Consider the following 15434-nt stretch of genomic DNA (forward strand, 5'->3'; position numbering starts at 1 on the left):
TTACTCGCATTTGTTTTTTTTTAATACATCTTTCTGCTTTTCAGGTTCTGTCTGTGTGGAGATGGTGCACTTCTTAACTGGAGTGGAGGCGATTGCGGCAAAGGAACGCAAGAAAGTGGGGGCACTAAGGACTTTAAACTTTTTCCTTGCCTCTAGGTAAGATATTTTTTCCACAGTTTTAATTTCCATGATCTTCCGTTCCTCTATCGAATTTCGAGCAATCGCGAGAGTAAGCCGCATGGGTACCCTCGCAATTCACGCAGCAGGCTTCTTCAGCACATTTGTCCCCATCATGCTTGTCCTTGCCGCAGCGCGGGCAGGTGGCCTTGCCCTCACATCGATATGGCCGAATTTTTGGCATTGGAAGCAGCGCATCGGTTGAGGAAAGAAGGGTCGCACAGGTACCGATTCGTATCGTAAGAAGACTTTACCGGGCAGTTTGTCTAAAGCAAACGTGAGGATTACTGTCGTGGTATTAATCACTTCACTGTTTCGCTTCGTAGTCAGTCTGCAGCAGTCGATGACACCCTGGGAGGCCATCTCTCTCTTGATCTCTTCTGGTTCCATGTAAAGAAGGTCATAGTGACTTATTACTCCCTTAGAGGTATTTAAAGTGCGGTGGACCTCGACTTTAACTGGGATGTCATGTAATTTTTCATTTTAAAGCAATTTTTCATCTTGGATGTTGTTCGCAGTCTCAATTAGTAGGGGTATCATCTCTTAGTTTTTTGACCGAATTTGGCTCTCCTGTACTTATTGTTTGCATAGCTTTTTTTATGAAAAAGGGAGACACCTTTTTCAGAGTTTCACCTTCTCTGGCACATTTCATAGACAAAAACCGCTTCGAGCTTTCAAAACACTTTTCTCCTCTGCCCCTGTCCGGGCGAGATCTTTTTGGTGGAGGAAGAGTAATCGTCTCCATGAAACTAAGAACTTTTTTCATCCCCTGAGCTCCCCACCCACCATGGAGCCACACATTTGGGGCGCCACCCGCAAGCCGGAATGGACGTCAGGGCTACCCAAGGGATATAGGAACCATTGATAGGGTGTCTCTTTTGGGTTAGAACCTCCAGTGCGGATGCCCTCCAAACCCACTGGCCTTCAGCTGCCTTACAGATACCCCCATATCTCCAGCACTAACCCGTCCTGGCGTACGCTCGGAAGGAGCCGCCAAGCTCCCCAGCCGCCAGGAGCCGATTGACCGAGCTGGGCTCTTCTCAGCTGCCCGTTTTGCGGGGAATCCAGGGCCGAAGTGGGGTATTGAACTCCGGCCCACACTGGGTTTCCGGCGCCCAGCTGGGTGCCGGAGAACTCACCCACCAGGATCCCCTTCTCCCCCACGTACGGGTCTCCACGCACGGCAAACACGTGGGTGAATCTGGACGCCAGATGTTACGGCTACTCAGAACAGCAGAGTCACATGCTGTCTGGACACTATCCGAGCAAGCGACGGGGTTTTTTGAACGAGGTTGTCTCCTCGGTGGGCTCGGGTCCGTGGGGGCGCGGCTCCCCAAAGGAAGAGATCACCCTCTTCCCCCAGTGCGGGGGACCATCAACAACGTTGAGTCATCGACGTCCAAAAGAGGCCACAGATGGAATTTGAGGAGATGTCGCACGCTCCCTCCATGACGCAAGACTTCCAAAATCAAACACCATGGCCAAAAACAGGAAGGCCCTGAAGGAGCTCAGGGATAACAAGGCGATAATCATTTAACCCAGTGACAAAGGCAATGCAACAGCCTTGATAATCATAGAGGAATACTAAGAGAAAATCTCACTCATCCTCAGCAGTAATGCTCTGGAATGGAATGGCAGCTACTACGAGCAGACAGAAGTGGCTGCAGAAGAAGCTGGCTGCATTGGGTTCATCCCTTTCCCTGGTGATGGCGATGGTGAGTCGGTGTCATCGCGTCGCGTCACTTCCCTTATCATCCGTCAATCCTTCCTCTACTTTCCATTAAGGGTAAGGGAAGTGAAGGACTATCCTTCGTCTAACCTTCCTTGGAACTGCTTCCTTTACAATCCATTCACCCTTCCTCTACTCTCCATCAAGGGTAAGGGAAGTGAAGGACTATCCTTCATCTACCCTTCCTTGGAACTTCTTCCCTTACTATCCGTTCCAATCAGGGCAAGGGAGGTGTAGCACTATACTTTCCTGAAGGTGAAAATTAAGCTTCATTTCTTAAATGGACCAATGGGTCCCTCAGCATTTATTGAAGAGGAAAACATATCCTAAAAGTATCTCCTCAGTTACTTTCACCTGTTAAAGAGTATAGAGTTCTATAAAAGAACATAAGCAGCTTTGGATATCAAAGATATACAGGCTGCACAACTAATCTTTAAAAGTCCCCTAAGGAAAGGAATAATATACACAATAGTTGCTATAATTGTGTGAAAAAAGCTCTTTTAGAAGAGCTTTTATTCACATATTTAGGACTTTGCATATCTCTGACATTGTATCTATCAGAGACATCGCAAGAGTGATGTTCGGGATTTGAATGCTAATGTCATTTTCTGAAACTAGATATGTAGGTATGGTAGAAAAAAAGTCACGGCTTTCTTCCACATAGGCTCAGGTTCGAAAGATATTCTCATGTAAAGATTTTGTGCACAATAAGTTATGTTGATAGCCGAGGTTGCCAAGGTGCTACTTCATCATCTCCCAATGTATGAGTCCTGGGTTCAAGTCCACGTGAAGGCTAAATTTTTTTCTGTCTTGTAATTTTAGAAATCACTGTTACAACTCATCCCCATTCGTTTAATTTAGTTGCTTGGTGATTTTTTTATTTTCATATTAGTCCTACCCTTCATTGAGGCTGGCCCAACCCTTCCCCTACACTCCAGGAAGGATAAGGCCTACCCGCCAAAGTTCTAAAATACGCTCCATCTACCCTTGCTGAAGGGTAGAGGAAGGGTAGTCCTATCCTTCCCTTACCCTCATTAGAGGGTAGGCCTCCCCACAATGGAGGAGTTTATTTTTATCAGGGACCAAAATGCACATTCACAACCAAAGTATTCATACATATCTCGATTAGACACTATCACTCAAGAATAAACATCTTAACTCTGTTAACACAAAAGGCCATACCTACAATTAGATAAGAAGGACTAAACAAATACATGGATAGATGGAACAGGTAAGCATTACAGTGAGACCACCTACCTGAGCAAGATTATTCTCCGAGATTTGATTGGCATTTTTTTCTTCGGAAAGTTCATGAGTCATGTCATTGCTAATTGTAACCCTGTATCCCTTGGTATAGCGGTCCATCTGCCGGGCCATGTCTGCTACCGCATCAACTGAGTCAAAATTATACAAAGAATTGCGAAATTGAATTGTTGAATGGGTCCAAGCTGAAGGATAGGTAGTGGCATTTAATAGATGCTATAAACAAAATGTTGAGCAATACATGCTTCACTTCTCAATAATTATAACTTCACATGGACATGGTGGGTGGGTCACTGGCAGTCACTCTCTGAGAGTTAACAATATTGTAATTATTTTCATTCACCAAAAGCAACCTTTCCATTCTTTGTTAGAAACACAACTGACAACTGAACACAACTACAGAAAATCATGGACACTGAATATGGCAAGGGGAATTATATAGGTAATTATCATTGGCCAAAAACTTGATCACTGTCCAAAAACATGCCGTGATGAAACGCATCCATGATGCCAAGCAAGGATTTTCTGAAACTTTCTCTCCATCAACCCTGAGGACAAAGGCTGAGGCAGTCGTGTTTGAACATTGACAGCATTCCAGTCCCTGACCCATTTATTCATTTGTTACATTAAAACTAACCATGTAACGAATGAAGACAAAGTAAGCAGCTATCCACCTGAATTTTTCAATTCCTTGGATGTGCCCTGCTTACCACCATTTACAGGTGAAGGTTGACACAGTGGTCATGATGCTTCCCAACCTTAACCAACCAAAACTATGCAATGGAATGTGTTTGGTAATAAAAAACTGAAGATCAATGGGATTCACATGACTACAGTAAAAGGAAATTCAAGGATGAGGAAGTTCTCATTTTGAGGATTCTCTTAAAACCAACCGATACGCCATTTGAGTGCAAACGAATTCAATTTCCAATTTTTGCAGCATTCACAATGACAAATAACAAATCAGGAGACCAATCATTGAGCGTATGTGGCCCGAGTCTAGAAAACCCATGTTTCTCTCATTATCTATTTTACATGGCATTTTTATTTGCTGGTAACCAAACACTATATTTGTTCTTGAACCAGATTACAAAACAAAAAATGTTTTATATCAGAAGGTGCTTGGCTCAAGAGAATAAACTCAAATGTAATATAGATTGAATAAAGAAAATATCTTTCAGACAAGACATTGTAATTCCTTTTTTTTTTTTGTCGTTTGATTTAACTCCTTTTTTCCTTAAAGTATAGTAACAAGTCAAATATGATGAAAATTGGTACAGCCATCCTGGATTAATGAATGGTGTAATTGAACTGTCCACCAATCATGGGAACCGAGCCTCAGGTATTGGATGGGTCGCAGGTGGAGGATAGCAAACGATCCACCAGACAACTGCGAATAGGGGAAACCTGAATAAGCAGTCCTGGACCGAGGTGGCAGCGTCTGCAGGGTGTGGGTAGGGTCATCTGCGGTAGGATCACACTCGACAAAATCCACCAGAGGCCAATGATAGCGCTGTGTCATGGCAGGTAAGTGCCACCATTAAATAAGCACTGCCCGTACTGCCTTGTGCGATTGGCCATAGGCACCCAAAGGATAGGAGAAGGAAACTCTGATGTAAAACCAAGGTCAGGTTAAGATCTTAGAGGTGGAGTGGAAGCCGCTAACCTAGGAGAAGGTGACTCTGATCAAAAGCCCCTGGTCCTCCAAGTAGGGGGTTGGGCACTAGGCTGACAACCTGCCCCGTAGAAACACATTGTTATGTATCGCCAAAAAATTGCCTCGGAACAGGACTGTATTTCACAGGAAAAAGGGCCAGCTCAGTATAAAGGAACTACGATTTGGAACATGGAACGTTCAAAGCCTAGCAATACCTTAAGAAAAATCGTCATAGCCATGTCATTGCTTCTTCAAATAACCCCTCCAAAGCTGCATGGAGGATTATTAACCAACAAACTAAAAATAACTTTGAACAGAGACCAACTTTTATCAAATTTAATGACCTACCTGTTTTGAACCCTATTGCAATTGCAAATTGTTTTAATAGCCAATTCTGTCAAACTGCTAATAACACAGATCTACCTTCTCTTAGTTGGGATAAAACACCCTCGTCAATTTTTCTCTCCCCATCTACCCCTAATGAGGTTGCCAACATCATCCACTCTCTTTCTAATTCCTGGTCAGTAGGATATGATGGAGTCCCTATACCTATCATTAAATTAGTTGCTAGGATTATTTCTGCTCCCCTGTCCGACATTTTTAATTTGTCTATCTGCAATGGTCATTTTCCTACCTACCTGAAAACTGCTGTCATCATTCCAATCCATAAAAAGGGATCAACCACTGAAGCCAATAACTATCGACCTATTGCACTACTCTCAGCTTTCTCAAAAATTTTTGAGAAACTCTTCTACAATCGCATAATGAATTATTTATCCCATTTTAACTTGCTGAATTCTTCCCAACATGGCTTCATCAAGGGAAGATCTACAATATCTGCAGCTTTCCAACTCATTAATGATATCACTTGGGGTCTTTCCAATCAGAAAGAAATACTTGGGATTTTCTTCGACCTATCGAAAGCTTTTGATACCCTAAATCATAATATCCTGTTTTCTAAACTCAATCACATTGGAATAAATGGCAATGCTCTAGCCTGGATACAATCTTACTTATCCAATAGAATGCAAATGGTTCAATTAAATACAACTTTTGCTGCTGGTGCTAACACACTTCGATCCAACCCTCTCAAATCGAACTGTGGGGTCCCTCAAGGATCAATCCTGGGCCCTCTTTTATTTGTCATCTTCATCAATGATCTCAAATATCACCTACCTATGTGTAAGGTGACCCTATATGCTGATGACACTTCTACACTGAACCTTAGCGTTACGCTGTTAGGAGTAACGAATGCTGCTCAAATAACTGTTTCAACTATAGGTCAATGGTGCCATAATAACAGCTTACAATTAAATGACCTCAAAACATCTTTTCTCCACTTCCATAACAAAATTTCTCCCCCGACTTCAAGCCCTTTACTCTGAACTATCAGTAATAATTCAATCAAGCAGTCTAACTGTACTAAATTCTTGGGTTTAACTCTAAATGAAAATCTTGACTGGCAATTCCACGTTGATAATCTGAACAAAAAAATTTCATCTGGTATCTTCATGATTCGTAAACTTGCCCCCACCACCTCTGTGGAGATCTTAAAGCTAGTTTACTTTGCTAAAATCCACTCCTACCTGTCTTATGGTGTGATATTTTGGGGCAACACCAGTGCTGCCACAAGGGCCTTCTCCATGCAAAAGAGATCTTTGAAGGCAATGGCTGCTGTTTCCATCAGATCTCCAGGAAAGCCACTGTTTCTTAAATTCAAGATAATGACACTACCATGTCTGTTTATTTTTTATTGTGCACTATTTGTCAAAATGTATCCTGATTTATTCTGTCCGAGCTCTACCATTCATGATTATTTCACTCGGCGCAGAAATGATGTTCACCTGAGAAGGCAACCCTGTGCCTTATCTAGAAAGGGAACTCATCACTCAGCTTCCCTTATTTTTAATAAATTACCACCGCATGTAAAAACTCAGTCCAACATTGCAACCTTCAAGCGCGAATTGAGAAGGCTGCTTTTATCCAAAGCCTATTACAATCTAGACGAATACAGTGGAACTTGGTTAGTACGTTCCTCCTTAGTACGTTTTCCTCCTTAGTACGACGATTTCTCTCGGTCCCGGTACCATCGGAACAAAATACAGGCAAAAGTATTTGGTTAGTACGTTTGAAAAAATTGCGCTTTCCTGGTTAGTACGCTCAATTGCTAGCCGTGACGCAACCCGCAATTCGTTCTCCAGTATCTTCGTAAGGGTCTTAAAGCTCCGAATTCATGATTTAATTTATTATTACTAGCCATTAAAATTCTTGCATTCATTCCACATATCTTTCTTCGACCGTGATTTATCCAAATGCATTTCTCATTTCTTATGACGCGATGAAGAATAAAATATGGCCATTTATCAGGAATGTCCGACTATGCAAAACTGCAGCCAATGAGAAGCCCCAATTTTCCCCACCCTGAGCTCCTCACCTTCTGTTGCCTCTGGAGTGCCCACTGCGCACAAATTTCACGAGTGGGCAATTGTTGCTATTGCACGAGTTATCATGATGAAGAAATGAGTCTTATCCAATTCCCACTTTATCTAAAGCAGTACTGCACGACGTCAATGCTACGGAGTACGTGCGTATTTGACTACTGCTGCGGGAGCAGACGATGCTCTGGATCTCCACGCGAAGCTTAGCTTAAAAATACTTGATCTCGGCACGAAAGCAGACGACATTAAACAAATTTTAAAAGTAAATTTCAACTGTATAATAGAAAATCTTCTTGTAATTACGTCGTAATCTAATAATCTTGCGTGTTATTATTCGATATATCGATCGCTATAACAATCGATATGGCTTTATTCCAGAAGCGAATGTGTACGGCTGTTGCCGTAATTTTGTCCAATTTTTATGATGTTTAAAAACAGCCCGTTGACATACTCAGGGTTGTTGTTATATTCTCCGAGTATGCTGTGACAAAAAATAAATGACTTAGCTTTACTTGTCCTCTTTCTATAAATACATATATGATAAATCACGGGAGAAAGACGCCGTTTTCATGTAATTGTCTTCGGGAAATCTATGAAACATTGTGATTTTTATTCACATGGTATTGTTTTTCAATGTAGCGCCCATTTTCTTTATTTTAAAGGTGAAAAGAGTTAAGGAAGGCGATCCTACGAGAACTACCGATAGTAATTGTAATTATGACGACTTTTCCATAGATTGCAATTACCCCGACAGCTATTTTTTACTTTCCTCGTTAGCACGTTTTCCTGGTTAGTACGTTCATTTTTTGTGGTCCCTTCTGAAACGTACTAAACAAGTTCCACTGTATATGTGTGATAATGTATAATTGATCTGTGTCGTTTTTTTGTGTGTTTGGTATCTCTTTTTACCTGTAATATTCTCTTGACCATGTTCTATGTTCTATTCCTTGGACCAACAGAACAATAAAAATTATTATTATTATTATTATTATTACCTGGTGCTGTAGACATTCTAGCAAAGTCACTTGAGGAGAAAAACATGGATATTATAGCTCTTCAAGACACATGGTGGCCCCTGGCAGAAAAAATTAATACCAAGGAATATGTTATATACTACAGTGGCAGTAATAATAATAGATATTATGGAGGAACTGGATTTGCGGTGAGAAGAAAGTGAAATATATCAGTACTGTCTTTCAACCCCTGTAATGAGAGATTATGTAGCATAAGAATTAAAAGAATATTTAGATATATGTCATAAGTAGAATTCCGTGAATTTTGCGAGACGCGATATTGCGAAATAACACGAAATAATGCGAAATTGGTAAATAAAAACGAAATTTTGCTTTTTTTGAGATTTTAGGTGGATTAGTGAAAAAAATCACATCTAATGGTCATAATCTATTAAAGCATAAGCCTTCATTGTTTAACGCTGCCAACATTCATTCTTTCATTCATTCTTTACGATTCCAAGGTCAATTGGCTCATTAGTCTCGCACATCACACATCCGCGTAATATCGCACACTGTAGTGACTTCTCCGCCAGAATTTGCAGTTAAATTTATAACAGCCTCTCTCTTCGATTCCCATGTATCAATCCTGAAATATTTAGAATGAGGCGCTTTCTCACCTGTAGAATTAGATAATATGAATTAAAAATGTGCAGAAAGAAATTTAACGCGGCCACAGAAGAGCAGGAATTCAAGCTCACGTGCACGCATCAGTTCGAAATCGCTTGTGTGGTCGGAATCCAAGAGGTGTTTGGCAAAGTGTGGGGTTTGGTTGTTGATAAACATGAACGATGTTCCTTGGTCCAGATGTTGAAATTCCATCCAGTTTTTCCTATCTAACAGGAATTGCAGTCAATACATTAGAGTTTATAAACTCCGCTGTATTCTTCAGCACTAATTTTGTCTTTGGTACTCCCTAACAGTTTGCCTAGTGTATTTTTATTGTAGAAGGCAGCTTTCACTTGGTCTTTCAGTAATAATTTTTTGGTTCTGTTAGATATATGGCCGAGACAGGGGATTCTACACCATTTCCTGTCATCATCTTATGCTTAAAGTGGGATTACCTCCGGATTTAATAATTACCAATAAGTATATGTAAGTAGTCAAGAAAATTACATGGAATTTGGGACAGATGCACATTGAAAAATATGGAGGAGCAAAATAGTGATGTTCTAGTCAGATTGTAAAAAGGTTGCACCATTTTCCTCCCATATGATTCAGTGGTTTCATCAATATTACTTTCACCGCTTATCTACCTTTACGATTTACAGAAAAAGAACTTTTCAAATGTTTTGAATCCTTTTTAACACGTTGCGTACCAGGGTATTTAAATTCCTAGGAACGCCGAGATTGGAAATATGTGCCTATTAGGGCGTAATGCCTTTGGTTTAAACATGGTTAAAAAGCTAATGTTTAGAATATAACTTAACCCAATCAAACGTTCTGATGCATCAATTCATTATGAATAACCAACAACAACTGAAAACGTACTTACGAATATGTATTGTACGCTTTAAAATTGTTTAGGTTGACGCACCTAAATGACCAGAATCTTCGTCATCCTTCCGGAACGTTCGGGGAAAAAATGACGAGAATGCTTGCCATCCATACGCAACGTGTTAATCATGTCCAAAATCATAAATTTTACAAATTGCACGACTCCCCTGATGCCAAGGCATGTTCTGGAAATAATATTTTTAGTGTTACAGCGTGGCCTACATGCAGGTAAATGATCTATTCTCCGGAAATATTGGTAATCCAGAATTTGCATGGTTCCAAGCATTCCGGATTGTTGATCTTTTACTGTCTATTTTTATTTATTCATATTTAATTGAGAGGGGCACTCAAACCTCGATTTCAGTGAAAAGAAAAATCAATTTAGTTTAAGGGGACATTCCAGTGAGGCATTATCCAGATTTTGCAGGAGATTATTACAGTATTCAAGGAAATAGCCTCAGACGAGACAGAGGCAGAGTACCTTCACAGAGTCAACCATGAGTGCACTCGTAAAATGCAAGAATTCCACAGAGAAAAAATCAATTCCCTTACGACTACAACAGACTACTGGAACTAATAAGTCATCTTTTTCCTCTGTAGAGTACATATTTGTGGCTGTGGAGGTCAAAATAGCCAGATGATGCCAGACACTGAATACCTATGGGCAGTATGTGTGTGCACATAGCGCCACTATCTCATGGCCACACCAAGAACTTTGAACACTAAGACATTACTCAAGCAAATGACCACGTATGTACCAGTAATTTTTCAGTGTACCCGAGTGCTATGGCACTTAAAGTGCAGAAATTCCACAGAAGAAAAATAATTTGCCTCGATTATGTATCACATTATTTCCATAGTACATTTTCCCGATAGCAGCCCAGAAATAAGCATTGAGGCCTCATCAAGAATGGGTGCAAGAGACAGTAGAGTATAACATAATTACCTTTAATTTGGCAGTTTCACATAAAGGATTGGGACATAAGGAGACCACCATCTGAATAAAAATTAAAAAGCAACATACACACAAATATGAAGTCACTTTCCACATCATTTGTGTAGAAAGTTACACAAAGTTTTCAATTTTTGCATTCACGCAACCAAATTCCCCAAAGTCAAGTATATACAACATCAGCTGATTGAGAAATGTGGTTGGCTGTCATACGGGTAGATGCAGGAGAAAAAGCTGAATGAACACAATGGTGTTAAGTGAAAGTGCACAGTATCATTCAGGAGATATATCCAGCACAAAGATAGAAAATGAAATTACAGTGATTTCACACTAAAATATATATTTAGACATCACTAAGGTGGTGCAAAAATGCAGCACTATCAGATTAATATTTACAATGAGACTTTCTGAGGCTGAAGATGTTAGGGTCATCAATGTTTTGGAATCCAATCAGTGAGCTAGTTAAAAAAAAGTGCAGCACCAATTGCATGAATGTATTGCATCAGTAAGAAATGTTGTAACCCACAAAATACATAAATAAAAACACAACGTGCAGACTCACCAGGAGGCAGATCTGACACCTCATCATCACTGCTTGAATCATCTCCAACGTCCATGACAGAGAGCAGAGGTTCTGGAGCCTCGGAATCCATAGCACTGCAAACGGCAGGATTGATTTCTCTAGAGGAGCAAGCAGGAAATCTTCTTTGATTACTTCTCCTCAGCATCTCACTATCCTTATTATGATTGCCAGAAACCCCACTGACTTGATTCACTTCATGGCACTGTGAAGATCTACCGCCACCAGTTGGTCCATGTTTCACTCCTTTATAAGCAGATGGCGCCCTTGTCTTGTGATTTTCAAGGCCAGCTAAGCATTTAGCAGCCATGTAGCGTAAATATGTGTGATTCTCAATTTCTGTCAGCATTAGTAACACTGAAACATGGAGTAAATTGGTGACTTGATTACATAAGAACCTAGTGGATCTTTCGTTCATTATTACAATCATGCATATGAACATTCATTTGAAATAAATGGCATTTCAATCAATGCAAGAAATACAAGGAAGTACACCTAAATACTATGCACAACGAACAAGAACAACAACACTAGCAATATTGTAGCTGTAGAAGTTAGCAAACTTTAGATGGATCACAATGAAATGTGAAAAAATAAGAATTGAGTTGCATGCCTTTCATACCAGACTACTGAAGCAAAAGAAAAATTTCACATGAAGACACACAATAATGAACGAAAATAGTGGAATGAATAGTCTAACACAGAAATACAAAGATAAAAGTGTAAATGTATAAATAATACTGATTAGCTGAAATTTAACCATAATCATTTGCAATAGATTTATTTGATGAAGCCGTACATATTGTTATGTTCCAACTTATTTCTCCAGCCAATTAAATTCTCACACTTTTTTTGATTCATGGCTATTTTGCTAGCCAATTAAATGCCCTAAGTCCTAATCCTCAACAACACAAATGCCCCTGATACCCTCGTCCAGCCTTCCCATCACCCACTGCAAGAGCCACACGACTCCCTCCCACCCACCCTCCGTGTTCACACAAAGTGCCACCTGATCCCCCCTTCATGCCTTCCTCATTCAAACCTTTACCCATACCAACTTTCCATTTATTGCCCAACCTGGTGGTTAACATATGCAAAGTGCTCCAACTGAAGAGAATTAACCAGAAGAGGAAGTCCTACTTCAAAACCTCATTTCAATGGTTTTTTTTTAATGTGGAACAAGTGAGTCAGGCAGTATTTTTGTAATTGACTAACAATACAAGTAGGAAATGTATTAGTTTGTGGTGAGATCTCAGCTCAGCTCCAGCATGGAGTCAATTACAGTGCCCTGTGGAGCACCAATTAGTTGGATGCACGGCCTTGGTGATCTCTTGACACTGCCTCCAATTGACTAAAGGGAGCTCAGCATGCAGACTGGGCCTTCTTACAGAACAAACTAAAGTAGCCTTAATGTTGCAGATCTGTCAGTGCCCAGGTAGTCTTTTAGTTGAGCTGTGACATGGGGATTTAATCGGAGCTGTTACTTCAATGTATTCCTAACAGACTCTTAATGGTTGGGAAAATGAGTGCCAAAATCCAGTTTTCGGAGATATGATTTTTGCTATTACTAGTCAAATAGGTGCCCCTGCTTACTTTCAAGGTAACTGGATACATGCACAGTTCTAAAGCGATATAGCTCATAATAACAAGAGCATATCGTGGCATAACCAAATTTTGTGCATGATAGCCATAGGTGTTTTGATGTTACACTGCCAATTACTCCTTATCGTAGGATCATTTTATAGTTTTTTTATATTTTATATTTGTTAAAGCTGCAGATTTTAAGTTGTCTATCCAATGTACGTACAGGCCACTTTGGCTGTTTTTGAATGATTCGATAAATAAATAATACATACAATCCTCCTTACATGCCATAGTCACTAAAATGAGCTTGCACTGAATGTACATTACACAATGTCAAATTTTCCACATATCTCATTCAATACCCCCATCTACATAGAGTCGGGAAATTGACTTTGTGAGTTCTGCACTGAAAATGAATTACTGACCATGATTTTGACACACTATGCCTTTTATCAAGGTAACATTACCTTGATAATGAAAAAAGTAACGAAACCATTGTCACTTGTCGGGAGGAATGCTCAAAGTGATTTTTCTTTTCCTATACATACAGTAAACTCTCGATTATACGAAGTCAGCGGGACCGGGAAAATTGGCACTTTGTAATATCGAGTTTCGTAATTTCAAACCTTTTTCATAAGTCACAAAAAAATGTTTGCTTTTGTTTCCACAGCTCTTTTTGTCTTAAGTGGCCTTTTCTTTAATGTTTTTGGTGGTTATTCACCCTAAAATTCTTGAATAATGCTTTTTCTTATTGATTTTATGCTGTGAAAGATCAAAGCACTGCAGGAACAAGTGACTTTGTATGCAGTCACGTGCACGGGTGCAAATAATTATACCACCCTAAACTTCCCATTTTTTAATATTTAAATATTAACAATCATAGCGCTAAAGAAATTCCTGCCCATTTTAGAAAACTTGATCAAATATCAAATTGAAAATTTTATATAAGAAACGAATATTAGAAATTTATGGTCAATAGCAAATAGTAATTATTATCTATGCATAAGATAGATATTTGTCTCCAACCAGGGTTGGGCACGAATCACCTAATATTGATTCGAGCCACAAATCACGAATCATGGAAGAAATTAGATTCGAAGCACGAATCACGATTCATGTCTGGAAATTTGATTCAAATCTCAAATCATTAATCACGTGATTTTTTCATTAAAATGATTCGTGCGGTTCACGAATCACGAATCATATTTTAAGGAAAATCATTGTGCCATTTCAAAATGACAATAACACTAAGTAATGGTCACATTATGAACATTGGTCCCATAATTGGGAACCTATACCAATTTTTTCGCCTGTTAATTAAAACTTGTGTAGATGCAGTGTGAATCAACGGGATATCATAAATTACCAGAATTTCTGTACATCAACATCCTGCAGGCCAAAATAAAGGTGTGTGGTAGGGGGTGAATTCTCACCAAACATGCACTACATATCATGCATGAAAAAGAGTTGGCAATAATGTACTAGTCTACACCGCACTATTAAAAAAATAAATATATCAAAGTAAAAATGCAAAAATATGCCATTAGTTGGGTTACCTTCACGTCCTTAAACCAACATGGAGCTACCTATGATACACATTGATTCACTCGTGTTGGACATATTAACCTCTATTCATATCCCTAATTGTAAGAGGAAAAAAGGAATTTAGAATCATAGGTTGGCAATCAATTCATCTATTTTTTTATTATGGTCAGTCTTTGATAGAAATTCGGGGGCTGAAAAATATTTTTAACATAATCACTGACAATATGATGTTGGACTTTATTTCGGAGATGAAGTCTACATTTCAATTTGCAAACTGACAATGGTTCCCACTTTCATTCATTTAATAGGCTGGTTACGCTAAAATAATTAGAGTACTGCCCCTTCAAAAACCCTGCCGATCTTCACTGCGCAAGTTTGAGTTCACTATTTAGACGTATTTTCTAGGGATCCCATACACTTGCAGCATATTCCAAATGAGATCTAACCACGGAAAAGTAGCTGATTTCTCGTACATGGTCGTCACATTTACCCAGTACTCTTTTTGATGAATCCCAGTTTACGATTAGCTTGACCCATTAAATCACACATGTGTTTACCCCAGGAAAGATCATGTGTCAGTCTTGTTCCAAGATATTTAATGGATTCCATGTTTGCTTATTCATTATGTATTACTTATTTGGTAAGTGCTAAGAGGAGAACAATTCTTTTACGGAAAATTCATTACTGCACATTTTTAAACATTTAATTCTAACTACCATGTATAACACCATTTTTCAATTGCTTGTAGGTCACCATTTACATGTTCTAAATCATTTGGGCATAGAATTTCTCTGTAGTCTACTGCGTCATCGGCAAATAGTTGAAGCTTACTTTAGATCACATTATTGATATCATTTACGAACATATGGAACAGGAGTGAGCCTATCACACTTTGGGTCCTCTTCTTTTCCTTATCTATATTAACAATCTTCCCTCATATTTTAATGGTGGTACTGTTTACATGTATGCAGATGATACAACCTATTTATTTTCCTCAAAGTA

General features: G+C 39.4%; 1 protein-coding gene across 3 annotated transcripts in view; it reads right to left on the reverse strand.

Annotated features, from left to right (window-relative positions):
- The window catches only part of LOC124164869, a 104040-nt gene that overhangs the window by 48331 nt on the left and 40275 nt on the right, over positions 1-15434 (reverse strand). For all 3 annotated transcript variants that reach the window (XM_046542086.1, XM_046542085.1, XM_046542087.1), the window contains 2 exons: positions 11286-11660; positions 3164-3300 (listed from right to left, as the gene is read on the reverse strand). In XM_046542086.1, coding sequence (XP_046398042.1) covers positions 3164-3300; positions 11286-11660 — 512 coding nt within the window. The remainder of the gene's footprint in view (positions 1-3163; positions 3301-11285; positions 11661-15434) is intronic.

This window comes from Ischnura elegans, chromosome 9 (genome assembly GCF_921293095.1).
Source record: "Ischnura elegans chromosome 9, ioIscEleg1.1, whole genome shotgun sequence".
NCBI classification, from domain to species: domain Eukaryota; kingdom Metazoa; phylum Arthropoda; class Insecta; order Odonata; family Coenagrionidae; genus Ischnura; species Ischnura elegans.